The 26,276-nt window shown below is 40.6% G+C and overlaps 3 protein-coding genes across 8 annotated transcripts in view; 2 read left to right on the top strand and 1 right to left on the bottom strand.

Annotated features, from left to right (window-relative positions):
- Positions 1-976: 976 nt before the first annotated feature.
- Positions 977-23,398, top strand: slc13a4 (solute carrier family 13 member 4). Of its 3 annotated transcripts, none has more exons than XM_046379723.1 (16): positions 977-1,469; positions 9,231-9,359; positions 12,104-12,240; positions 12,389-12,564; positions 13,180-13,243; positions 13,684-13,720; positions 13,831-13,917; positions 14,075-14,259; positions 16,567-16,686; positions 16,906-17,007; positions 17,666-17,767; positions 18,008-18,123; positions 19,352-19,464; positions 19,866-20,027; positions 21,006-21,143; positions 21,371-23,398. In XM_046379723.1, exons 1-16 carry the CDS (start codon positions 1,347-1,349, stop codon positions 21,506-21,508), a joined length of 1,929 nt encoding a protein of 642 aa, XP_046235679.1. In that variant the 5' UTR covers positions 977-1,346; the 3' UTR covers positions 21,509-23,398. The 3 variants fall into 3 exon arrangements, with proteins under 3 accessions (XP_046235679.1, XP_046235678.1, XP_046235680.1); XM_046379722.1 differs by having other exon boundaries at positions 13,681-13,720; XM_046379724.1 differs by lacking the exon at positions 977-1,469 and adding an exon at positions 7,087-7,133 and having other exon boundaries at positions 13,681-13,720.
- A 149-nt stretch (positions 23,399-23,547) lies between these two features.
- Positions 23,548-25,514, bottom strand: LOC124054065 (cytochrome c oxidase assembly factor 6 homolog). 2 transcript variants are annotated; one of them, XM_046379727.1, is made up of 3 exons: positions 25,365-25,387; positions 24,506-24,671; positions 23,548-24,352 (listed from the first exon to the last, which is right to left on the bottom strand). In XM_046379727.1, the coding sequence occupies exons 2-3, from the start codon at positions 24,647-24,649 to the stop codon at positions 24,254-24,256; spliced, it is 243 nt and encodes an 80-aa protein (XP_046235683.1). In that variant the 5' UTR covers positions 24,650-24,671; positions 25,365-25,387; the 3' UTR covers positions 23,548-24,253. The 2 variants fall into 2 exon arrangements, with proteins under 2 accessions (XP_046235683.1, XP_046235684.1); XM_046379728.1 differs by having other exon boundaries at positions 24,221-24,352; positions 24,510-24,671; positions 25,365-25,514.
- The window catches only part of LOC124054059 (receptor-type tyrosine-protein phosphatase zeta-like), a 63,335-nt gene continuing 62,289 nt past the window's right edge, over positions 25,231-26,276 (top strand). For 2 of the 3 annotated variants that reach the window (XM_046379717.1, XM_046379719.1), the window contains exon 1: positions 25,231-25,466. In XM_046379717.1, coding sequence (XP_046235673.1) covers positions 25,395-25,466 — 72 coding nt within the window. In that variant the 5' untranslated portion in view covers positions 25,231-25,394. The remainder of the gene's footprint in view (positions 25,467-26,276) is intronic. The other variant, XM_046379720.1, reaches the window with a different exon arrangement.

Below are 26,276 nucleotides of genomic sequence, written 5' to 3'. Positions count from 1 at the left end.
ATCGAACATATTACAATGTGTTTCATTATATCTGTATATTATGTGTTTATGTTCAGTTTTATCTGTTTGTGATTAAAGAGCAACTTAGCAGCAGTTGAACGTCTTTTTGGCGCTGACCCGCAGTTGCTGCAGTGATGTCAGTACGTTATGACGTCACCGTTTAATGCTGTTGTTTCTTATTTGTGTAATATAAAACTTGCGTGTGAGTCATGCCTGTATTCAGTTTTATAAACTAATTTCATTCTTAGAGAAATAAATTAGAATAAATTATACTGAAAATAAACAGGCCTACATTTCCACTGTGACCCCTGCTGTATAGCAAAAACTATGTGAAGAAAAAAAAATAGAGCAAAAATATTCAACTATGTCATTTTCCTCTAAATACAGTTTGCATTTATGATTTTAGATTAAACTGTGACATTTATGTTAAACAAAGCTTCTGGGAAGGTTCTCTTTAACAAGGATCCTGCTTGCACTGACTCAGGGCCTCCTCTAGAGGGCAGTGTGTGCCTGCAGCCTGAACTCAGTGGTTCCATCCTGGTCTCTTTGTTTCCTTCTATTTTTGACGTATTAGGAATTCCAGTTCAGGATTATTTAACTTCAAACTATATAAGTCAAATAACTGTCGTTAATTTACACATTGAGTGCAAAACAGCAAAGATCAGCAGGTGTTTTTTTTCTCTTTAGGGCCACCACATTAATTAAAACCATTAATTAATTATATGTCTAACAAAAAAATACACTTGAGCAGCATGTTCATATTTATCTGTGTGGTTTTCTGTAATGTGTCCTCTTCATAGGAAATTATGCCCCATTGTATCCTTTTAGTTTATTTCCTATAGAATTCCATTTTCCATTTTGTCTAACACAAACCTCTACACGAACAAACCCAAACATTTTAACTCATCCCTGATTGGTTGAAACATAGCCTTGGAAGGTGGGGCAAAGCCATGACTAATTAGCATACCTATCCGGACTCATAAAAATGCCGGCAGACTCACCTGATGCTCCACACTGCATCCGACGCGCAGAGGAGGACGAGGAGAGGAACCTGTGAAGCGCATGGCACGACAGTCAGACACGGTGGAAGTAAAATTCAGAGCTGTAAAAGAAGTTCCGACACTCACCTCACTGAGACGCCCCACAAGTCCGGTTGCTCGCCCCGGTCTGTGCGTAAAAGCGCACAGCCAAACCAAGACTGTACGCGCTCCGAGGATTCCCTCCCTCTCCTTCCTGCAGTCCTCCACAGAGGGTGGGTGGTTTGAAACTTGCCCGTCGGCCGGCTTGTGACTTTCACGCCGTTCTGCTGAGTTGTGGCGGGTCCGACTTAGAGCCCCGGGTCACCCATGAGGCTAGAGGCCGCAGCCAGGATGGATCTGTTCAGGAAGCTGTGGAAGGCGAGGAAACTGATCGTCGTTGTGTTCATTCCACTGTCCCTGCTTCCCTTACCGCTCATCCACCCCACCAGCGTGAGTACAAGCAAAACAAAATATACTTTATTTAAAATTCTAACCATAATGAAAGACTTTTGCCAGGCAGTTATGATTTTCAAAATAAGAGCACATCACAAATTTGGAATGGAATTTAAGGAAGCTGGAATCTGTAAGGAACCGCCTTGTCACTGTAAGAGGAATTTAGTCTATTCTGTAAATTAAGAAAAACCATACGTGTCACAGAGCTAGTAAGTTATTCAGTACCATTGTAACAGAATAAGGTCCTATGGGAATATTCTAAGTGATTAATGTACCAGTATATGCCAGACACCTTGCAAATCATAGACACACAAGAAGTTCCTGTAGTGGTGATTCCCCAGAATAGCAAAAACTACATGATACATTAAAAAGGTATCACACATGCTGCATACATCACTGTTTTATTCAAAATGAGGTAATTAGACATTCATTCTGAAACATATCAGCAAATGTATAAATACCTTGAAAACATCAGATACTGCAGTAAACAAAACACCCAGCTGATCTGTTGATGCTCGTCCTGGTTGCTGCTAACAGCTGTAGTGACCTGATGGGACTTTTTGTGTGTGTATGTGTGTGTGTTTTTGTGTGTGTGTGTGAGAGAGAGAGAGAGAATCAATCAAAAGGCACACTGTCTTCTTTGATGAATGCTTGTCCTGAGCTGTGCCGATCATCAGCTGAGCTGTGTGTGTGGAGAGGAGATGTCGCGACGCGTTGATGAAATGGAGATCAGTGAGAGAGGGGGGTTGGAAGGAGAGCAGAGGGAGCAACCTGATACACATTTAGGCTCATGCTCAGTTTTAGTTGTTTGCTGTAAGAGCCATCGGAAAGGAGGATAGATGCCAGCCGTGGTCTGCCTCGTAGCTCATGTTTGTTGTTTGGGAATTCCTCAGACAAATGAAATTGCATTGGAAACAATATGATTATCTCAAGCGGCATAAATCCAGTTTACAACAAATCACCTGTTTAAATAAAATGTGTCATAAATTTGAATAAAATTGGCCTTAAAGACAAATGACATAAAGAGATATTTAGTGAGGGGTGGTACAGGATGATAATGTTAGATGATGAGTATGTAATGATGGCTACATGTTACGTCCAGAGTTTTATGCTAGGCCCCTGAGTGACCTGTATGAGAGGTTAAATGTCAGGAGCAAACTTAAACTCCCTCAGTCATGCTGGATTAAATGATACCCTGTGAAAAATGCTTACTACTGTGTCCCGACAAAAACCCTAACTGGGTTTACAGCAGGCTTGCTGTCTCCACAGACTTACAAAGACGATGATGATGAGCAATAAAGCCTAATTTGTCCATTGGTCTGAGAAATAAAGACTTTTTTGATGTCTGAAAAACTTAGAAGTTGGTTTAACAACTACTGCAGCTGTTCGGAACGTATTTCTAGAATGCTAGAAAAAGTAGAAAAAAGTCTAAAGTCTAGAAAAAAATACTCAGTGAAAGAGATTTTATTTTAATTAATCCAAACAAAGATGGCAGATGGAAATGAAATAAGTGCTTTTAAATTAGTTTTATTTATTTTTCGGACAAAGTGATGCAAAAATTTTCACAAACAAATGAATGTCCATGTGTTATCTATGTCATTTATTTCTAATGTCGGGGTGTCTGCAGCCAGCACTTTCATTTAGAACTGTGAATAGACAATTTCATTGGAAACACGTAGAAAGTATCAGGAAGTAATTGACACCCCGAGGGAGTCAAAAGGAGTATTCACCCAACATGTTTTAAAATCTTTAAAAGTTTGTAGCTTGTATTTTAATTAATAAACATGCATTCACATGTCACCCAATATTAACTTTTTGTCATGTTTTTTTCCAACACTTTTTAAATAAGGTCGTTTCCAAACAGCCAGCTGTGACAGGTGTGTGTTTATGAGTTAATAAATGGGCTCTTGTGTGTCACTCTTATTTGTGTTTCATCACTCATCAATCATTAAAATATTCAAAAGGAGCTGTACTTACAAGTTGTCCATCAGTCAATCACGTTGTCACCCAGGAGCCTTGCTGTTATGTCAGAATATTTGGCACGAGCAGGAGGCGCAGGATGAGGCCAAGAAAGAACAAAAGAACAAAAACTTCACTACAAAGAAAAAGAAAGAAACAATCCAAGCAATTAAGTTATATAATCAGCCTGCCACCATGGTGGATTTTGGCCCCCACGTGGCTCCCTTACGACAGCAGGGACCCCAGACTGTGTCAAGAATGTGGCAGGGGTTCGGAGTGAAAGTGTGTGTGTTTGGAGTGGTACTGTGTCCAGCTGCAGCAGAACAGAACATCTGCTGGATGCAGTCAGGCCAGGTCAGAGAGAGAGAGAGACCAGACAGGAATTCAAAGCTAATGGCATATATGCACAGGGCTCATCACTCATCAGAGTCATATTTGTGCCATTTTGTTTCCTCATAATGAATGAAAAGCTGTAGAGTAGTCATCATGTAGAACAGAGGCGAGTCCAGCAAGACACATACACATACAGCAAACAGCCCTTTCAATTCTGTTATGTTACATTTGTTATGCAAGCCGCCAGGATCTCAAGGATATCCATGGTGTCTAAAGGATGAATACTAACTAACTTAACTTGCACCATTATAAGGTTGTGGCAGATATTCATGGTCTCCTTAGGATGAGTTGTCTTCGTTTTAATGGTCACTTAAAGGTCCAGTGTGTAGGACGGCCAGAAATGGAATATAATAATCTAATTATCTTTTCATGAATGTATAATCATCTGAATCTAAGAACTGTTGTGTGTTCTTTACCTTAGAATGAGCCTTTTACATCTAGAGAGGGAACAAGTCCTCTTGGACCAAGTCCACCATATGGCACCACCTTGTTTCTACAGTAGCCAAGAGCAAACAAATCGAGCGCTGACTCTAGACTGGGCCGTTTGCATAAATTTGTAGATGTACCTTCACTACACTATTCATGTACTGCAAAAGCAATACCCTGAAATTAAAAAGCATTTTATATTGTCAGCCAGGGATATTAAATATTTCTTCTCTGTGTGTGTGGAAGTTTTTGCTACCTACTGGGGTATCTCAGGCATAAACACTAACCTGGTTGGGACCATTGGGTCTCATGGGGAACAAAGTCTGGTCCTGCCAAGGTAAAATGTCATTTCTGAGGTCATGGGGTAAGTCTTGGGTTAGGTTATCCATAGTGAATAGAAATCAATGTGATATCCTAATAACAATAGCTGTGTAAACTTGTCTGTGTGTTATCTGTAAGCCTAAAAACATATTTAGCCCTCTGCTGATTGGTGCAGTGATTACAGGTTTCAGCAGTAACCTAATCTGAGTCCTTAAGCCGCTGTGTGTTTTTTTTCCTCCGAAATACCAATCATGTCCTTCACCGTCCTCTGATAACAGAGAGTTGATGAGCCAATCAATAGGCTTCTGTTCAATGTTGAGTCAGAAGTTGGCCTGTCAGCTGGAAATTGTCAGGGTTTGAGGAAAATGTCTCTCTTATCTGAATGAAGTTCTTGGGTCATGGATTTATGTCACATCTCATGTAGACACAAAACCCTCTGAAACCACATCAGAAGGGAACCCTGAAGAACTGATTATACAATACTGTCAGACAATTTGATGTTGTATGAACACAACAACACCAACTAAATAGTTAAACTTCCACCATGACCATGTAAAGTCATGTTTTTCTGATTAGCTGGCTCATGTTGATGCTCCGGTCACCTCACCAGTGAAATTTTATGTGAATGTCCTGAATTTGGGTGGTGAATCTGTGGCTTTGTGATTGAGATGTATCTCATTATTTTAGCCCAGGACTTAAGTTGCATATCTGTATCTACACTGTCCAACTGTCAATAAACACAAAAACACCACGTAGAATTAGTAATAAAAGAATGATTGTATGTCAGTTATTGCACTAAAACTCTTTTCACTCTTAAGAAAGGCAATTAGCAAAGCTGAGAAAAGATCTGCGTGTCTGAGCATTAAGTTCACATCAGTGGCACATTTAGTAGACCTGGGTTTGTCTGTGGTGGCCCCCATAGGAAGGATGGACTGTCTCTGTTATGCCACAGACAGTAGTGTTTATTCGTATATTGTGGCTTAAAAACCCCTAAAGTCAACATCTTACCAAAACTGACTGTATCAGTAGCCAAACAAAACGAGTATCCTAGAGGCAAAAGGTCGACATCTATTGGTAGTCAGCTATTAGTAGTCATAGTAGTAATATACATCCTATGGCCTGTCAGAAGTCTCCATAACCATGGGACAACATACATTAGGTGTTCCTGTTCCTCATTCCTTAGCATGCACTGTCTGCAATAAGGCACAATGGGTATTAAAATCACAATTTGTAGCCAAATAACCAATAGCTAAATAACTTTATTTCTCTTCTTTTTTTTAGCTGCATTGTATTTGGTAAATGTATTTTTTTTAAACATGTATGTTCTGATTTTGTCAGTATGAGGTGGTACAGGAAAAATCTAATTCTTCCAGAAAGCTCCATTAGACTTCTTCACCTTGGCAGTGTTAATGTAGTGCAGCCTGCTCAGACACACACACACACACACACACACGCAGACACTGACCATTTCAGGCACTTCAGCATTCTTTTACAGCCTCTGAAAATCAAGTGAACTCTTTCTCCTAGATTTATTTTAAAAAATCCCTTCATTTTCGTATTCGTCACAGTAGCTGTCAGTAAATCTGAAAGAAAACTGCAGGTTGCGAGAAAATGAATTTGGTTTAGCTCAACTCTGAATGTTAACTCTTTAAAGAAGCTGACAAGTCTGAAAAAAAAATATTTTACATTTCAAACAAATTAGATTATGTCACCACAAGGTGTGAATTATTTTCCTAATAAAACAATTTTAAGAATGCTTACTTCACTTGTTAGCCTGCTTACTTATTGTATCGGCCTGCCCGCTTAAAATTAGGTCTGACCTTATGTATTGACATCTGCTCCTTGACACGTCTCAGTATAAAGTCTGGTTATCACAGAGGTTACATCAGCCTGTCAGCGAATCCGGCCTCTCTGCTTACCCAGCACTTTGGCTTTAACTTACAAAACTGCCACAAAGAAAAAGAAGCACGGATGAACGTTTGAGGATCTTACTTAGACTGCAATCCTTGTCTGGCAACTATCTCCTGATAGACAGAGACCAATAGTCAATGATCAGTGACTGCTGAATCAGACCATCCCCCTGTGTGTTTATTTAGCCATCTGTGTTTGCCTCTTTTCTTTTTATCTATTTCTTGTCACTTCCCTTGTGCCATCTCTCTTTTCCCATTGTCATTCTCATCAATGACAGGTCAAACATTTAATACCGTTACCAGGCTTCTCAATTACCTTGTATTTCCTGAATGTTGAGACGTTGAAAAGACACTGGCGTGAATCTTTTGTCTAAACTGCAGTTTGCGTAGTTTGTGAACAGTAAACTTATTTAAATGTCTTTTTTTGACCACATGTTTATGAAGTTTGTAGGTGTTTTAGGAAGATTTATGTTGGTGTAAGATTTTCTTTGGCGAGGCTCTCATTGATTAGGAACCCCAACACCTTGTTCTGTTCTCAGCCTAATCCAGCAGCTGTGCCTAATGCCTGGAAATGCCTCTTGTCAAGTTAAATCCTCTGGAAAGCACTGGAAAGCAGCAGGGGTTGTGGCTTTAGGCTACGTTCAGACTGCAGGTACAAGTGTCCCAAATCTGATTTATTTGCTCATATGTGACTCACATTTTTTTTCTTCTTTTTTTACGTAAACTGCTGGCACCAAGTCCACATCCAGCCACACTTCTGTACAGAAGTAGCAGCCACTGCTGTTCAGAAAGACAGAATTGTGACTCTCGGTGTTTACTTTGGAATTTCCATGCAAACTATCATGAGTGAGCACCGGATTGTTTTGCTCTTTTGTGAGTTTTTATTGTTATAAGTGTGAATGTATTCAGTGTATTGTAACCGCAGTTTTAGTTGGGACTGAGGACTGAGGACTTCCATGTGGCAGATGATAGCATAAGCAGAGTTTGGGGGTCAGAGCCCAGAGTTACAGTCTTTTGGACACACCATCTAGAACAGAGCTGCCAGAGTAGGGTCAGCAGGGCAAAGCTGGCCCATGACAAAGTTTGATTAATTACTCTAATCCTATGGGAAAAACTAAAGATACTAATATATATTTTTTAAAGTAATATAAATGTGTTTTTCTATGTGAGGTGAAAATTTTTAGTTATCACATCACTTCTTATGAAAAGTTACATGAAGATTATACATTGAAACAGTAGACTGCTAAAACACGTGGTTGGTGACCTATCATATTAGAGTGAGTGTGAGGTGTGGACAGGTCTGGACATGCTTCATCCTGGAGCCCTGTGGTTAGTTCTCCCTCCTCTGGGGTTATTAATGTGAGATTAACTAACCTGTTACTGGCAAGATACTGAATGTTCCTCTTACATAAAAGCTACTACAAGCTCACACAGCATGTAGCAGAAGCAGGAACTGCATCCATTTAATACTCATGTTGGGGGTACACTAAACACTTGGCATTATAATGTGCCTCTTTGATCGGATCTCACTTCTGTGCTCAACATGCAAACAAACCGGGAAACAAAGAAATAGCTTAATATACAACATTTGCCGAAATTACAAGAAGGCCCAAACATTAAGAATTTGTCATAGATGTCATAGAAGTTTAGTACTGTTTCTCCTAACTAAAAAAAGTCACAAAATTTAGTGTGTCTGGAGTGTCTGGAGACACTGTGGTGTTTTCACAAGCATTTGCTGCTTACTTTAGCAGGTTAGACAGCCCACCTATGTGACTTGCACTGCACTGAACCAAATGAAAGTTAGACGGTGTGTAATCCATTATGATTAGACTTCTTCCTTTCCAGAGAACATCCTTTGAGTAAGTGGTCCTTTGATGCTTTGCAGGATACACTGCTTAAAGAATATGGTCTTATGTGGCCCAGACCACGTCAGAATGTGGTCTGTGGTCTCTTGGATGCATTCAGACCTGTACTTAGAGCTATCCACCTGTGATCTGATCACTCAGGATGCATGTTACTGCCAGGTCTGAACAGGGCCTTAGATTAATGTGGTATTAAGTTTGTGACCTTAATAATATTTTTCTGCAACTTCTCAAATGTAAACACATCATTGATTTTGTGATTTAATGTTAAAGGTTTGTTAATGAATGTTTTGATATTTACATGTCCTGTTAGATGACAGGGAATACAGCACCAAGGTGGATTTCTTGTTGGATTGGGCTTCTGGTACCTCTGAATGGAGTCAGCTATTATACTGTTAATGGGCTGTATTGTTAACCAAACAAATTGTTTAACAGCAAATACAATACAATACATTAAAGCCAACTCTGTAAACTACCTTTAGCGCTGGATTCCCTGTCATCTAACTGGCCTCGGTTTGTCTCAGAGACGGACAGGCTGTGTTCACTGGCTTTTTGACCCTGGTACAATTAGAATCAATAACTTGACAAGTAAAGCCAGGCAGTGCACCTGCAGAACATCAGAGGGAACACCAGAAAATATTTTTCCCATAAAGTATGATCTAGTTTCACCGTAATCAGTAAATAAATTGTGTTTTTGTGCAATAATCAGTGAGAGGTCCAGCTCTCAGAAGCACTCACTCTGTCTGAAGTGATGATATTATTGGAAACTGATTTGTTCTAGCTTATGTAAGAACATTATATTCTGTTTTGCTGAAAGAACACATGCAGATGTCGAGAAATGAACCTGCGTCAAACCTAGTCAGTGACAAAGTGTTTTGCTGTCACAGGAGGCCTGCTGTGCGTACGTGCTGATGGTGACAGCAGTCTACTGGGTGTCGGAAGCTGTTCCCCTGGGGGCTGCTGCTCTGGTACCTGCTTTCCTCTATCCACTCTTTGGGGTGCTTAAATCCAGCGAGGTGAGTCTCTATGTAACTTTAGCTGTCTGTTTGGAGTTTTAGTTCTATAAAAAAATTCTCAAAAACTGAAATGATCTCTCAGACTCCCCTTCTTACAAGACTTAACACTTATTTGTGTTCAAAAGGAGTGGGAAGAAGCCAAAGCTTATTCAATCTCACCCCTTCTCCCTTATTACTGAGGTCAGTGGGCTGACATGGATCAAAAATGGATCATTCTCAAGTAAAACAACGTTTTTAGCCACCTTGATGACAGAAGAGATAAAAAAAACACAGTGATATTTTATTTCTGTTTAGTGTTTTACATACCACAGACATTACCATACATTCTGAGCTGAGTTTCTTTCAACCTGACAAATGTATGTCCAGGATTCACTTTTTAATCTTGTTTTGGTCTCCTCCAACTATAATGGAAAACATTTGCCTCATTAAGTAGCGATGTGTTTTACTTGTCCAAGCTACTATTAATTGCAAACTTCATCTGTAAGCTAATTGCCCCAGCCAGCGACAAATAGCAATGGTCAGTTAGCTTACTTTTTTGCTAAAAAAACCCATAACAAAACATTGAGCTAAAATAGTCTGAAAAGCAGATGTTATAGATCTAAAACAAACCTGGTAAAACTTTAAAGTGAACATACCCATTCCCCATACTGTTCATTATATCATCTCAGTTCTTTTGTAACAGATGTAAAACTTTAGGGTTTTAGAAGGATGAATATATGAAGGGCGGTGTTACAGTGTGTCAGCTTTGCCTCTTTAAAAGCAGAAAAGTGAGAGTATCACTTTTTCAGTTTACTATTAGGGCAACATAAACTGCACAGGGCTTAACAGTAATGCAATGAACCAGCAGGACTGCCATGAATGCCAGGACATCCAGTTGTGACTGTGTGTTACTGTGCTGGCGGTAAGGGTCAGCTGATCAGATTGCGGTATATGCGGATGTACAGTAAGTCCAGATCAAGAAGAAAATGGGTGAAAGGCCTTTCTGTGCTCCTGAATATGTTTAACAAACCCTGATCCACTTGCATCTCTCTGTGTGCCTTGAAGTGAGTGGGAGGTTTCTCAGAAGTATGTAAGCTTCCATTAGGGTTTTATGATGCAGTGTTACTTATCATATTACATGTCAGTGTAAGCCAGAGGGGACATCACTCGGTTGTAAAGGTTTTATCAGCCATGACTGTGTGGAGCATGAAGACGACCGCATTAACCCGGCGCTCATCATCATTATCCTACTGATGTTTCTCAATGTTCAATCTCTGAATACATGCATTTAAACTCTACACCCAGCCACTCAAACACTTAGCTGACCATCATCACCACCTCCAGGCAAAATTTGATAGGTTTGACTGATGATGACAGCTGACTCACTTTTTTTATACTAGTGAAACAAGTTTCCTCTCCATTACACCCCCACCTCCTCACCTTTCTTATCAGTATTACATAAAAAGTGAGCTGTACGCCTCATGTGACCAAATCGCATTGACAAACAGTGACAAAGCTGCCTGTTAACATTGCTGTAAGCCTCTTGTGATGGTGTTCAGTAAATATGCCAACAAAGCTTTATGCAACATTTTCAGTCTATTATTGTACTCCCAGTCTCCTCTAACATACTCTCTTTCCCTAAAGAACCCACTAGTGATTGCTGGCAGGTTGCCTGCATGGCACATTAGGGTTGTACACGCAACTAAAGTTCCTGACTTATTCGCTGTCACTCATTGTACGTGTTCACGCGGTGTAAATGTTGATTGGAACAGCACTGGTATAAACTTAGGTTCACATTTAATCTGATTTGTTACTTTCTAAAGAATCTATCCTCCTAAGTTCATAAGACATAATGTTGAATTTTATTGGAAATGACCCTGCAACTACGACTCCTGATTGTTGGCTATTAATTGATATTAGCACTAATAAAAGTTTCTAAACTTATTACTGATACGGATGAGCCGAGAATCAACACACTACACGTATACCTCGGCATTTATTCTGTATCTGTCAGACCTGGAATTTATATCTCACCCCTACAGCTTACTTTAGTAATCAATGAGCAATAGATAGAGAAATAGAAATAGTTAAATCCTTTTCTTCGCTATTTTTATCCAGTCTTTAGCTCCTATATCATTATCATGCAAGAGATCCTACTTTCTACTTCTCTAATTTTAATATGTATTTTAATATAATATTGCAATATTAATTGAAATACCAGTTAAGTCAAGTCAAATTGTCCATTTCTTTCCCTACAAACTATCTTCTGAGACAAATTGCTTTCGTAGCACCACATTACATTCTGTTAGATTTAAATTTTGAAGTGGACCTCATATTCTTCAGGGCAGTGCTGAAAGTTTCACCTTCGTGCCATTTTTAGACATTTATTGTCATTATGAGGGAGGGAAGAGGAGAGTTAAAAGCATCACCGTGCATCCTGTGAAGTTTCTTTTCTGTATATGACAGAGAGACTGAGAAATATCCAGCAGGAGGAAATGCAGCAGGTTTTAGGTGAGAGGTGAAGAGACGCAGGCTTATACAACACTGTGAGGCCATGAACCCTGTGGGTGGGAAGTAGAGCAGATTAAAAAGAACAAATGGCAAACTGTAAGTGTTGATTCAAATGAAGGAGGGGGGAAGTAGGGAAGTGGGTGACGGAGGGAAAGCGAAAGGCTTCCATCACTCCTTCCCATCTATCAGATCTCAAGATGTTTGTATTCCTTTGAAATTAAATAAGCTGTTATTCTGAAATTGTGTGTGTTTAGGTGGCAGCAGAATATTGTAAGGACACAACTCTGCTGCTGATGGGAGTCATCTGCCTGGCAGCCTCCATAGAGAAGTGGAACCTGCACAAACGCATCGCTCTACGCATGGTGATGATTGCAGGGGCCAAGCCTGGCATGTGAGCAGCACACTCATTCAAGAGAGGACCTGTTCACACACACACACACACACATATATGCGCTAAATCCAACACTGAGTGTGTTCAAGTGTCATTCCGCCAAAGGTTGTAGCATGTTGACAGAACACACTCCCACTCTCTCGTCCAGGTTGGTGCTGGGCTTCATGTGCTGCACAGTGTTTCTATCCATGTGGCTCAGCAACACATCCACCACAGCCATGGTGATGCCCATCGCAGAGGCGGTCCTGCAGCAGCTGATCTGCACCGGCCTGGCTGACGGCCACAACGATTCAGAAACTGCCGAGGCACCCGAAGATGACAGCGGTACGTCTGGATCTGTCACTACAGAAGTGTAAAAGTTTCTGAGCAAAAAATGTAACAAATAAAAATAGACCAACAGTCACACTAGACTGTGGATCCAGTTGAAGCCGTGCAGTTTCTCTTGTTAAAGGGACGGTTTACAGCATAAATCAAAATAACACAGTTTCCTTTTTCCTGCAGTGCTGTTTACCCAATCTGGACTGCTTTGGTGTGAAGAGTTTAGGTAATATCAGCTGTACAGATGAGTCTGCCTTCTCCTGAATATAACAGATAGCACAAAAATTTTGAAAAACTCAACAGCAATGTCTCTTTTCAGAAGTCATGACCAAGTTAATTAAAATAATCCATGCATGTGATGGATGGATATGAGGCTAGCAAAGAAAACTAACAGCTCAGCCAAGGAGGACGCCATTTGTTTACCTCTCACGACCATGAGCCTCTTTTCCATGAGTACATGCAGGCTTCCTTCTGCACTGTGATACAAAACCTCTGCAAACTCACACCAAAGCAATCAAGATGGCTAAATAGCACTACAGATAAGATGAACAGACAAGGACTTTGGAAATACTATCAGCAGTTCTCCAGTTACATTTTTCTGATGAATGTTGTTGTCTGCAGCTGTTTCAGACAAAGAAGAGAACCTGGACAAAAACCAGCTAGAGCTGCTCTATCATAACGACAGGTATTTGTGTGTGTGTGTGTGTGTGTGTGTATGCCGAACATACTGCATGTATTATGTGTGAGGTCAATATTAAAGATTTTTCCTCAATTTTCCTCTTATTATTCTTCCCTTCTGTAATCAGCAGCGATTCTCCGTATGTATCACAGTCCTCGTCACAGCGGACTTTTCAGTTGTGGCTTGGAACAAATTCAGTTTTGCAAATTTGTAATGACAAAAGATCCAGAACCATCCAATATTCTTGTATTTGGCTTTAATCACCGTAATTTACAAAGTCCGGGCAGATGAACTTCTGTCCAAAAAGTAATCTACCAATCGTGTCATGTAATATGTCTACTATGGCTGATACATGATCACAGCTTTTTAAAATATGAATTAGGTTTTTCAGCAAAAGCATCATGTAAAAATATTAGTAATGACCCCAATTCTTCTCCCTCCAGAAGTGGCTGCACTAAACAGGAGCTCTCTGCAGTGAGTGAGGTGAGACCTGTAAAGTGCTTTCTGCCAACCAGACACAATTCAAATGATTAGCAGCAGAGCAGCAGAAAATCTTCATGCTGTAAGTGAAGTCTTTTTCCTTTTGTCCTCAGGTCCAGACTGGGGAGGTCAATGGTTTGGGTCTAAGGCCAATCCCTAACCAGGACTTCATCAGACACACCAATGGACACCTGCCTCAGGTTAGGAACACACTTACACAGATCACTAGATGTTAAAGAGGTGGATTTGTGACAGGAACAGTAATGAGAAACACTCCTCACTCTATTTCCAGCTACAACTAATAAAGGTCAGTAACATTTTCTATTCGTTTACAGTATTCTCCTCATTCTCTCTCAGGTTGCGATTGAAATCCCTAATGTTAAGCGGGTGAAGGCCAGGAGAGACTCCCAGTATCCCACCAAGAGGGATCACATGATTTGTAAATGCTTGTCACTCAGCATCACGTACGCTGCAACGATCGGCGGTCTCATCACCATCACCGGCACGTCGACCAACCTCATCTTTGCAGAACAGTTTAACACGTAGGTACACACGTGCACACACTCTCGCTCGTGTAAGGAGTTAAAAATCCTCCTTCCATCTGCTGATGATCACACTAAATATTAGCTTTAAGAACTGATATGAGGCAGATATTTTGCTTTGGTATTAGCTCTGGACACCTGTAGACACCATCTCTACTTCTAACACATTTACAGCTTGACTGATTTCTTTGCTGCTGTGCTGGTCGGACTGAAACAGTTTATGTTAACTCAGTCTCTGGGGGAGGGGGGGCAAGGTCTGAGATCAAACTAATCAGCCTCCGAGCTCTGACAGAGCCGATTTCCTCCAGCCACAGCGCTAAGCCCGGCAGAATGGCCTCCTTCATGCCGCAGCTTGTTGGACAAAGGTCAGGTTTTGATTCTGTTTGTGTGTTTTGTGTGTGCAGTAGTATTTGTAATCCCAAAGAGATGTTACCAGGACCAGCAACCAATACAAGGAAATATAAGTCCCCCAAATGTATAAATCTGGGTTTGAATTTTACTCAGGTTCTAACAACCCACAGTCGACTTCTGTAAATGTAAATGAATTGTGTGTGTGTGTGTTTGGGTCAGTCAGTCCGAGTCCTTGTCTGCAACAAGTCCAGACTTGTATGGCCAAGCAATGAACTTGAAACTGGTTTTGTAGCTTGCAGTTGATGTTTTGTACTCTGACTCCTGTTTATACGTGATTTGTAACTCATTCAACTTGGATTTTTATTAAGCGAGAAAGTTTCAAAAATTGTTCGGATGGGCAGGCAGCTGTGATCGGTGAAACAGCGCTGATAAACCTACTGTACGCCATCTGCCCGGCTCTAAATGACAGACAAGAAAAGTTTAGGTTGTTTGCATAGCATTGACTAGTGGAGCATCTAATAGTAGTAAAACACAGTGGATCATGGAAGATTATTGAAGGGATGGCAGAATTGCTTCTGCAGCACACCCATGTTCATCATCTCTGAATGTCACCTTTACCCCACTGAGTGTCCATACAGCAGAGAGCTCAGTGAAGCACGTCTGAGCAAACACACTTTATCAACTGTACAGCTTCTTGCCCGATTAGAGCTTTAAGTGCACTGAAGATGAATGACCACTGGTACACTACACAGATGGCTGTTCAGTACGCACTTCTACAATGGTTTTCTTTTCTTTGTGGAACATAAAATAAATAAGTTTGACTGTCGTCTGTGCAAACATTTCCCACGGTGCCTCACACTGACTTTGATGGCGTGTCTGCAAGTCCGTGACCTTTGCCTGTAAAGTGGAGCTTTCGAGGAAAATGTATGCGGTGGAGGTAGCGTTAAATCACTGACGATTTGGTCTGTGTCACGATTCATATGTCTGCTACTGCTCCTCTTCTGCTTCATCCCTCACAGGAGCAGTTTGGCAAAATACATTCACTGTGAAAATTAGGGATTAAAATGATTGTTTAAAAAGCCTTTTATAGAAGGCTTATACTTTGTTAATTGCAGCAATGATTTACATTCAGTTATATATATATATATTTATTTTATTATTTTTTTTTATTTTTTATTTTTTTTACAGATATTCATAGGGTTTTTGAATGTAAATGTTACACTGTGACCCCATCCTGTCGCTTAATAAACCAGGTCATTCCTGCTGGTTTTACTGTCAGGTCACTTAAGCATGATGCTTACATTGACTCACTTTTCATCAGCGTGGAGATTCAGCTGTGCTGCTGCACAGATACACATGAGAGCAAAGCAGGATCGAGATAGGCAGCTGATGGCAAGGTTCAGCCTTTAAAGAGCCTATGTGTTGTAGCTGAACATTGATATACCACACATTAATATATCCAATCACTGTGACTGTTGATAACAGTGTTAGAGGTGATCGGTGGCCCTGTGTTTCTCTAGACTAAGACCACATATCCCATCAGCCCCTCTTCCTTGCTGTTACAAAAGTCATTTTATTTAAAAGAATTGTTCACAACAGACAAGCTCAAAACATAATTTTTTTTTGCAATTAATACTCGTGTCTCAAGTTTCTCATGGTTGTAATATGTGTTGTATTCCCTGCCGCATGCCGTCTGGGCTGCTGATAATGCTGCAGAGCTACGCCTAAAGAATTCAAAGCTTGTACTGCATTATCATCCCTCATCTCTGATTAGCTGTTTGATCACTTTAAACAGGCTATTGCAGTGCAATATGACATTATGCCCAGCCACTGCGTCATGCATAAGAGCACATCACAGAACCCCATATGTGTCCCAGTTGTGCAGCACAGTAGTACATTTAATATTCTGTTTGAGGCTGGAAACACATAACTCCCTCTCTCTCTTTGTCTTTCCAGTCGTTATCCAGATGCGAAGGTGATAAACTTCGGCACGTGGTTCATCTTCAGCTTCCCCATCGCCATCATCATGCTGGTCCTCACCTGGCTCTGGCTGCACTTCCTCTTCCTTGGCTGCAAGTGAGTGTGTATGTGTGTGTGTGTGTATTTTACAGATTGTAACCTACTATGTCATTATGTTAGTGTGGATATCCTACTTATCTATCTGCTGGGCAGGAGAAATGCATCTTATCATTATAGACTCATGATAATCCCTCCGTGTGTACACCGCTGAGCCATGGCGCCTTTTGAGTGCGTCAGGTCACCGTGCGGTTGACGTTGTTGTCGTTGTGTGTTCAGCTTCAGGGAAACATGCTCACTGAGTAAGAAACGCAAAACCAGAAGAGAGATGCTGTCAGAGAAGAGGATTCATGAGGAGTATGCAAAACTGGGACCCATCAGGTGCGTATGTGTGTGTTTCTGGTTTGTTTGTCCAAGCTCTCATGACCGGATGCCCTGGATTTCACTGAAATCGGGCCAGTTACTGTGGGCAGTTTGATGTAGTATGATGGAAATTTAGAAATGTGCTACTTTACAGGAATAATTTATTATAGTGAGGTGATTTTTAGTCTGACCACAGTGGAAACCAGTCTGAAAATCATTAACGCACTAGAAAGGGAGACCATTTGGAAGTGGTCTTAGAAGCAGAAACTCACTTAAATATTTTTACATTTTACATCAGGGTCATGATGTTACTCTGCTGTATGCAGCTGCAAACACTGTAAAACAGTTCCAGCATTCGAAGATACATAGAGAACTCATCTCAGTGGTTTTGCATAATACAAGCCCAAATTTGGAAATGCATGCAATTCTTCAACTTTGAGTGTGTGATTTTTAGATCTGAAAGTCCTAAAACAAATTGAAAGACTTTTGGCAGTAACCTGTGTTTACGTGTGTGTTTCTTACACACACGCAGATATGACATGGTGGCACAATCATGTTATCACTCATGTTCATGTTGCTCACATGCTTTTGTGGTTTCTCTCTCTCTCTCTCTCTCTCTCTCTCTCTCTCTCTCCCTCTCCCTGTGTGTGTGTGTGTGTGTGTGTGTGTATTTCAGCTACCCAGAGGTGGTGACCGGTGTTTTCTTCATCTTGATGACTGTGCTGTGGTTCACCAGAGAGCCTGGATTTGTGCCGGGCTGGACGTCCCTTTTTGAGAAGTGAGAGCCCATAATGTTGCGACACGCCACCGCGGTTGATGTTGTTATTGCTAACAAGCATTTAGTGATCTGACAGGTGTGAGTGGCTTCAGCTAAGCAGTGCAGTTTGTCACGAAGTAATACATAAATACACGATATCACACAGACAGAACACGTAGACACTGTAAGCTGGAACATAGCATCAGCACCAGTTTAAACCTTTTATATCTGCATTATATGTGTGGGTGTTTTCCCTCTCAGGAAAGGCTACAGGACTGATGCGACAGTGTCTGTCCTTCTGGGCTTCCTGCTCTTCCTCATCCCCGCCAGACGACCCTTCTCCTCCTCCTCCTCCTCCTCTAGCTATGAAAACACAGGTTAGGACCGTGCACTCGTTCATCTAACGCAGCTGTATAAGTTTATCTCCCCGAGGCAACAGACCGATGAGGTTACTGAAGTTGTTCAACATTGCAAATCAATTAGTTATTGGTCATATATTTACTGTGATGCTGCAAACACCTCATGGCGGTTGTTAGAGTCCACTCCGTTCATCTGATACTCAGAAGAAGGTTTAAAACATTACAACTGAAAAAAAGTGAGTTTAGTTAAGGTTTAAGGTTAAAATTTGAGAACAGGCTCCTGTCTGTGTTAGCAGCCTGATTTACTGCCTGTTTGCTGCAGGTTCACCAGGTCAGAGAAGCCTCTACTTAAGCAGAAAAACACTTCAACTTCAAACGCTGGTGTTTTCCACCGTTGTACAACAGTTTGAAAAACACTGGAAAAATCTGACATTTGTTGGATTCCGCTATGCCCGCTCCAAAGATGTTTTACCGCTAACACTCGTCAGTCCGCTAACCTCTGAACACCGTGACAATAAAGAGACACAGATGTAGCTGAGGCATGCTGATACCTTCAGGCCGTTTTTTTTTACAGTTTATGATGTTTCAGCCACAGAGAGGTAAACATCATCTGGAAAAATTATGTTCAACAATTTGACTTTTTTGCAAAATCCCATTTAATGGGACATTTTATTTGAATTCAGTACTTCAGAAAATGCGGCAACTCTGTATTTATCCTCAATTCTAAAAGTCCTGAAGGACTGAAGGACTAGCATCACTTAATGTCAAACTAGTGCTCAGCTTGTTCAATAACCATAACTGAGACTTCGTAATTCTTAATGCACAGCAGGCTGGAAGGCAAGCATATATGTAAGAACATACTAACCACTAATCAGTGAATATTTAATTAAGTTTTTCTAAAATTAAATTTAGAGAAAAAGACAATCCATTAACATAAAATGTTCACAAAATTGTTTGTACTGTATATAAGCTACAATGCTATTATGTTTTTTTATTGTTTTGTTTTTTTTTTTTAACATAAACTCATCTCTAACTCTTTCTAGCTACCAAAAAACAATAAATACAAAATTGTGTTTTTAAGAAGAATATTTTTGTAAAGAACACTAAAAATATTGACGACAAAATGATTCATATTTATATTTCTTATTAAATACTACAGCATAACAACAACAATAATAATAAAAGCAACAGGTGACCTCATTAACATTCCAGCTGTATTCTATTTCCTGTGTTTTGAAACCATCAGATGATGATGACCCGCTGGCTCCCATGATCAAGTGGAAGGACTTCCAGAGGCTGATGCCATGGGAGATTGTCATCCTGGTCGGAGGAGGCTATGCACTGGCTGCTGGTTGCAAGGTACTATATGAGTGTTCTGCGTTTATGTCATATTACAGCACTGTAACATCTGATTGTTTTTAGTATAGGACACATTTTTTTAATGACCAGATTAGTTTCTGGCTAGCCCGTGAAGGTCTGGGGGGTAAACAGTAAAACAGATTAACTTTAAACCAGATTGTGATGGATGAAATAAGAAAGCTCAGTAGGAACAACAATATGAAAGTGAATACAGCTAATCTGACATTTGATGGCCACCAGAAGCTCCAGTCTGTTACTGTCTGCCTACACAACTTTGATTTAAACGACTTGAGATCAAAGCAGCAGAGGTTCAGGTAGACATAATTGCAGCTTGAGGTTGAGAGACTGACTGTGCCCTTTGAGGAGCCTCACATGTGGTTTGTATGTGTGTGTGTGTGCAGGTGTCAGGGCTGTCGGTGTGGATTGGCAGACAGCTGGAGCCCATGAGTGGTCTTCCCCCCTGGGCCGTCACCCTGCTGGCCTGCCTGCTGGTGTCGGCGGTCACAGAGTTCGCATCCAACCCAGCAACTCTCACCGTCTTCCTGCCTATCCTGTCAGCGCTGGTACGACACACACACTCCCACACCACACACATCACACTGGCTGCTTATGCCCAACTCTCTCTGCTGCTGTGCATTCTCATCCCAAAGTCGGGCGTAGGGCTAACTAAGCTAACTGAGTTAACGGTAGCAGATGCTACAGCCAAAGATAACTACAGAAACAGTATAGTGAGTTGGTGGTTACTCTGGTGATATGCTGTTCCTGATATTTTTGGTCATAATTTACAAGTTGACCAATAGGTTGAATAGGTTGAAATTTTGGGAAACACCCTTGCTTACCTTCCAAATTAGGTGATGATGAGACTTCAGTAAATAGTCTTACAACTTGTTTTACACCACAGTTTTTTATGGATTAAACAAACAAGATTTAACTTGTTAACTACTGAGCTTTAGAGGTTGCTGTAGGTGGACTTTGAAGCTTTCAGACACAGTGAGACTAGTTGTTTCCATTGTGGTGTTTATGCTAGACAGACATGAGAATGGCATCAGTCTTGCCATTTAACTCTCAGCAGGAAAGTGATGTGGTGTACTTCCTGAAATGTTGAAATATTCCTTTCTAACTTCTTTTCAAAAGGCTACTTTTGCTGCACTGGAGATATTACATATACATTTCTTCATAAGAGGCCATTTTCACACAATAGCATCATTTTGACTTTGCTTCCCCCTTGTGGATTATTGATTGCTCACAGGGAAAGATATAATCATGTGCACGTGTTAGCATTAATACCCCACACACTTGTGTTAGTGTAAACAGACTCTGAGAATGTAAATAAGCCTGTGAAAGCAGTTTTTAACACTCATGTGACCTTTGAGCTGACCCTGTTCCCAATGCTCTCCATTTATCCCCTTCATCCTCCGTTTCCTCCTTTATCTACCCCCCTTCCCTCACCTCTTTTTCTTCCCTTTCGCTCTCCTCCCTTTTTCACCATCTCTCTTGTGCTGTCTTGCTTTGTTCTCCTTCACCCACTTCCCTCCTTCCAGTCAGAGACGCTGTACATCAACCCTCTCCACACTTTGATCCCGTCCACCATGTGTGTGTCATTCGGGGTCATGCTTCCAGTGGGGAACCCCCCCAACGCCATTGTCTTCAGTTACGGCCACGTGCAGATCAGCGACATGGTACGACACAAACACATAAAGTCACATGCTCTTTCTGCACCTGCAGCATCAAAAGGCTCAAGAGTACAAAGTGTCAAAGTTGTTTTTACATAATCAGAGGGATGAAGATTTTTATTTCTTAACTCTTAACTCTCTTTGCTTATAATATCTATTTTCAGAACTTCTCCTTTTTAAACAAACAAACCATTTTTAATATTTCTTTTTCCTTCTCCTCACCTCTTGTCCAGGTGAAAGCAGGCTTCGGGGTGAACCTGATCGGTGTAGCAGTGGTGATGTTGGCCATCACTACTTGGGGGGTTCCCCTCTTCAACCTGACTGAGTTTCCAGCCTGGGCGGTGGCCAGGAATGTCACCGGGACCTTATAACCACAGCTCAGGTGGGGCTGGTGGGAGGAAGAGAGGATGCATTACTGAAAGACAGAACAAAAGCAAAGAGATGGGGCAAAGTTTCTGTGGGGAAGGACAACATGAAAAAGCGCCAGGAGGACGGTCTTGCTCAGACTGAATCCCTTTCTTAGACTCATTAAAGTGGAGCTGAAGGAGGAAGAAGGTAGGAGGGAAGGAGGAGAAGACAAGCGAGAAAAACCATACCTGTTGCTTTGATATAATTAGAATTATATATTGTTTGGCCAGAAGGAAGGAATTCTGGGTGCCTTTGGCAAAGTGGCCACTTTGTGGAGCTCTAACCTCCAGCAAACACTTCTGTTTCTTTCCTCTGTTAATGAAGTTTGATGGAGTTTCTATTTCCCACTGAAGATATTACTAAAAAGCCACAAACGTATTCGTGTTGAACGATTATTTTTGTTTTTGATTTCTAATAGACACAATGATAAGCTTTTAGAAACTGCCTGGAAGGTCTTCTCAGATCCACATGATGCCTGTTTCTTCTTCTTCTGCTGTATCGCTTTGGCTACACTGTTCAGTTTAAAAGAAAGAGCTGACTGCTCTGTTAGAGCAAGACAAAATGTGTGAAAAGAGGCTTCCACTGTGCCTGATCATGTACTGTATACATAGGGCTACTTTTAGATGTGTATGAGCGGCTTCTGAACATATAAAAGCTTGTTTATATTTAGCAACAAAGCATACATTCGGTAAATGGATGTTCTTAGCTGCTTAAAATATCTGCCTGATGTCTTCACCAAAGTATCTAAAGCTGATTTTTTGACCGTCATACTGTGAAGATTTTTCGCCTCGCAGCACCACTAGTGCCTTCATCCTATTACTGCCTGTCAAATGACACTTTGAGCATCACTCTCTAACCCAGACCTCCTTAAATGAGGGTCTGCAGTAGTGTAAGTGCTTTCTCTCAGCCATGTTCTTGTGCTTGTTACCATTACAATATCAAGAATGTAAACTGTAGGTGTATGGCATAGAAAGTCAGACCATTGTGTGCTTTATGCTTACTCGATTTCTAAGCTTTTCTTTCCTTGTAGCTTTTCGCTCACAGTACCCACCAGTTTTGAGGGCTTCAAGCCATTTTTGTGTGTATTCAGCTGGGTGCTTTGGCGCTTAAGAACAAGGCTCCTGACTGCTCTCCTTAGTCAGTTTCTGTCCTCGGCTGTAGTGTCCATAATTAGATTCTGGAGTCATAAAATCTGAGAGAAATGTACCAGCTGAGGATCTGATGCCAATATGATATTTAACCGTGAAAGTTTGATTCAGTGTTTACCAACAGGTAATAAAAATGTATTAAAATATAATATATATATAAAATATGTATTTTTATGGTTTAATTTGTTACATGAGCATCTTAAGCAACAGGGTGGGCATGCTTTTTTTTTTTAATTTGTTGTCACCTGGGAGGTGAAACATTTCTGGAATGTGAATGCAGAAAGATTTGGAGGCTGCAGAGTCCCTTTAAGTTCTGAGTCATTTGAACACAGCATTTTTAAGAACGAGAGGCAGAGTGAGGTAGCACGGGGTTGTATGTATGATACAGTAGTGTTCAATCAGCTGTCAAATCACATTAACTGTTTGGTCTGGTGGTTACAAGGTTTGCACATAACATTAACTGTACTGTGCAATAATATAAAAGATATGCTTTATATTTTTACAGAAATTTTACATGTAATTTGTGGCTTTTTTTTTTTATATCATTGCATTTTAGGTTTAGGTCCTAGCGTGGGCAGAATCAAGTGCCTTCACTTTTCTTTTATAATTTATTCACTTCTGCTGAAGGTCTCTTACATCTTGATGGTGTTAGAGCAGTGACCTTTGAGCCAGGGGCCACACTCCTTTGTAAATACATACAGATTTGTAATATAATGTGCCTTTGTCTCCAAATGAGCTGTAATATCCCTAAATTATGTGTCTTACCTTGATGTTTTATTCTTATCCAACTCAGACAAAAACTAGAGTTAGGATGATACATTATACATGCACAACAATAAAACAACTAAGACCACTGTCTGTATTATTGTTTTATTTATTCACATCCAAGTCAGTCACACTTTTAAGATTTTGTCAAATGAATCCTGGAAATAAAAGGTATTTGTCAGTAATCAGTTAAGATCAGTGTTAAAGTGCAAACCAGACTTGTAGTATTTAATTAATCGAGACTCACTACTGGTATGGATGCACAAAAACATCATTCAACTCTCATTAACCACAACCACAGAAAAGAATCTTGGACAGAGTCGGGGTGAGTGTTTGACACAAAGTTGTGTGTGTGTCTGCATGGACTACGTGTTTGTAAGAGCTGCACTGATTACAAGTATTGGATCATTTTAAATTTTACCAGGAACAACAGATGAGGTTGCCCACACATTGACATGTGACATCCAACTGATAGAGAAAAAAAATGTTTTTTCACTTTGATGTTTAAGTTTCATCTAAAAACTAAAACCATCTCAGACCAGCTGGGCTTGTTAACATGAGCCGATGCCACATATTTCTCAGGAGAGCAGCTCAAATACAAGCAGCCACATGGAGCTGCTAATATGAAGGGTTTCTTTATGCAGCTTACATCCGTACAAATAAATAACGATGAAGGTGACGTTCAGGTACTCAGTCCACAATAAAGCTGGGAAACTCTTCTCCAAGTCCTACACCAGTGGCCCTGTTCTGAATAGGGCTAAAAGGCAGTCTGCAGGGCTCGATGGACTGCCGTGGTTAGGAAGGCTGCTTGGGGCCCTCACCAGGAATGAAGCCTTGTGTCTGCATCTTCTCCTTGTATTTCAGGTAGTCTCTCCTCTTGGTGAAATATTTCACCTGGCAGGGAAAATGGAAAAGATGGTATAGGCAGAAAAAAACGAAAAACAAACAAAATCTGACATTGTGTTTTTGATTTCATCTTTAATGACATCACAGTCAATCTACAGATCCCAGATCTCACTGATCAGTTAAAAAGATGGAGCAGTTTACCCACTGAGCAGGGCAATTTGCCTCAAACTCCCTCTGGAACTTCTGGCAGGATTCAGCTTTGTCATAATTGTCATCCAGACATTTCCACAGATGGTCTCTGGCGTTCCAGCAGGCTTTTCTTTCTTCAGCGTTTGGAGCTGTCATTACTGCTAGACCCCGGGAGAGACTTTAAAAAAAAGAATAATAGGCAAGGTGACAGGAACAAATGTGACCTGCTAAGTGAAGTGTCGAACTGCTGAAAATACTGAGTCCTTTTAATGATCTAATTCTTCTGCTACTGCATGTTAGGTGTTTATCCTCATATAATGCCACTCTGGTTTACTCTTCATGTTATATTCAATGATTAAGCTGTAATTTTACATCCTTAAATCAACCTCAAAAGATCCAGGATCTTAATTTAACGTACATAACACCACTGTGCCGTGTTAATTTTGATTTTAGGCAACAAATCATTAACTTAACTATCCACAGAATGCAACAGCAGTTGAGCTCGTTTGCGTAACTGTCACTCACCGAATGAAACAATAAAACCTCCGAAGGATTTATTTGTCCCAGACACCACTGCTGGTCGCTGCTGTCATTCCATAAACACCACAATCAATAATCAATAAGTCATATCGTTACTAAACTACGAGCACAATACTTTTGTAACGTGTTTCCGCAGTACAGCCCTGAAAGTGAAGGACGCGGATGGAAGAACTGCTTTGTCGCTTGATGATGACGTCTAAGCGTGATTGACGAATGCTGCCAGGCGATGGCGCAGCTGGTTAAAAAACAAACTCAAGTGAAGTGACATCTTTGCGACGTTTTTGGTGAAGCTTCTGAATATTAATTGCTAAATAAGTAAATGTAAACAAACCAGAATTTCTCCCAGAAGACGTCTTTGATTATGGACGCTTGTGTAGTAATAAACAGTTTTCGTCCGGCTGCCATGATGAATCCGGCCGACAGGATGCCACAGGTGAGAGGGAGCGTCCTGACTTAGCTCAACAGTTTTTTTAGGGGGGTCTCATTCGTTAAATTTCAACACTGCAACGCTATACAGCCTTTAAACACGGTGATACGGCAGCTTTGTCACTCTGTTCAACACCATTTGGTGGTTAAGAGTCGAGTTAAGTGTCACAATATCCAAAAATGTTTCATAAAAGGTCACGTTGTAATACTACATAGTCACCACAATCAGATTAGCTAGTTTTTTATATTACCAGTTGCACATCTTGGATTAGAGTTGAAGCAATAAAGCCAGTGGTCAGATAGTTGATTGGCAGAAAATTATTTGGCGACAACTTTGATAACTAAGTTGTTCAGTCAAGTAGAATTGCCAAACGTGCTGCTCCCAGCCCCATGAGAGGACTTTCTTTTTACTCAGTTTCATATCATCTAGATAGTTTGGAGATTTTGCACTCGCTGTGGACTATTAGAAAATTTGATAGACCTCCTTTCATAGACAGAATGATCATTCAAGAAGAGGAAGAAGACTAATGCTAAGGTACAGCTTAGTTTGAAGTAAATTAAAGTAGGTAAAATTGTTGTCCTTGTTTTGTCCTTATTTGAAAATTATTTCCACTTGCCATCTGATAAGTATTAACTAGAGGCTAAAAGTTACATTTGTGTCTGTTTGTGTGTGCATTCCTCATCCATTCAAATCAAGCAGAAACCACTCTGTGAATGCTTGCTTCTCCCCCAAAAGCATGTTTTCCTTCTCAGCATAACATGGGTTTGTCAGTGAGCTACATGAATATACGAAAAAGTTTGTGTATGTGTGTATGGC

This window comes from Scatophagus argus, chromosome 22 (assembly GCF_020382885.2).
Source record: "Scatophagus argus isolate fScaArg1 chromosome 22, fScaArg1.pri, whole genome shotgun sequence".
In the NCBI taxonomy this organism is placed as follows: Eukaryota; Metazoa; Chordata; class Actinopteri; family Scatophagidae; genus Scatophagus; species Scatophagus argus.
The sequence above is the reverse complement of the archived record's forward strand: the minus strand, read 5'-3'. Positions and strand labels throughout refer to the sequence as shown.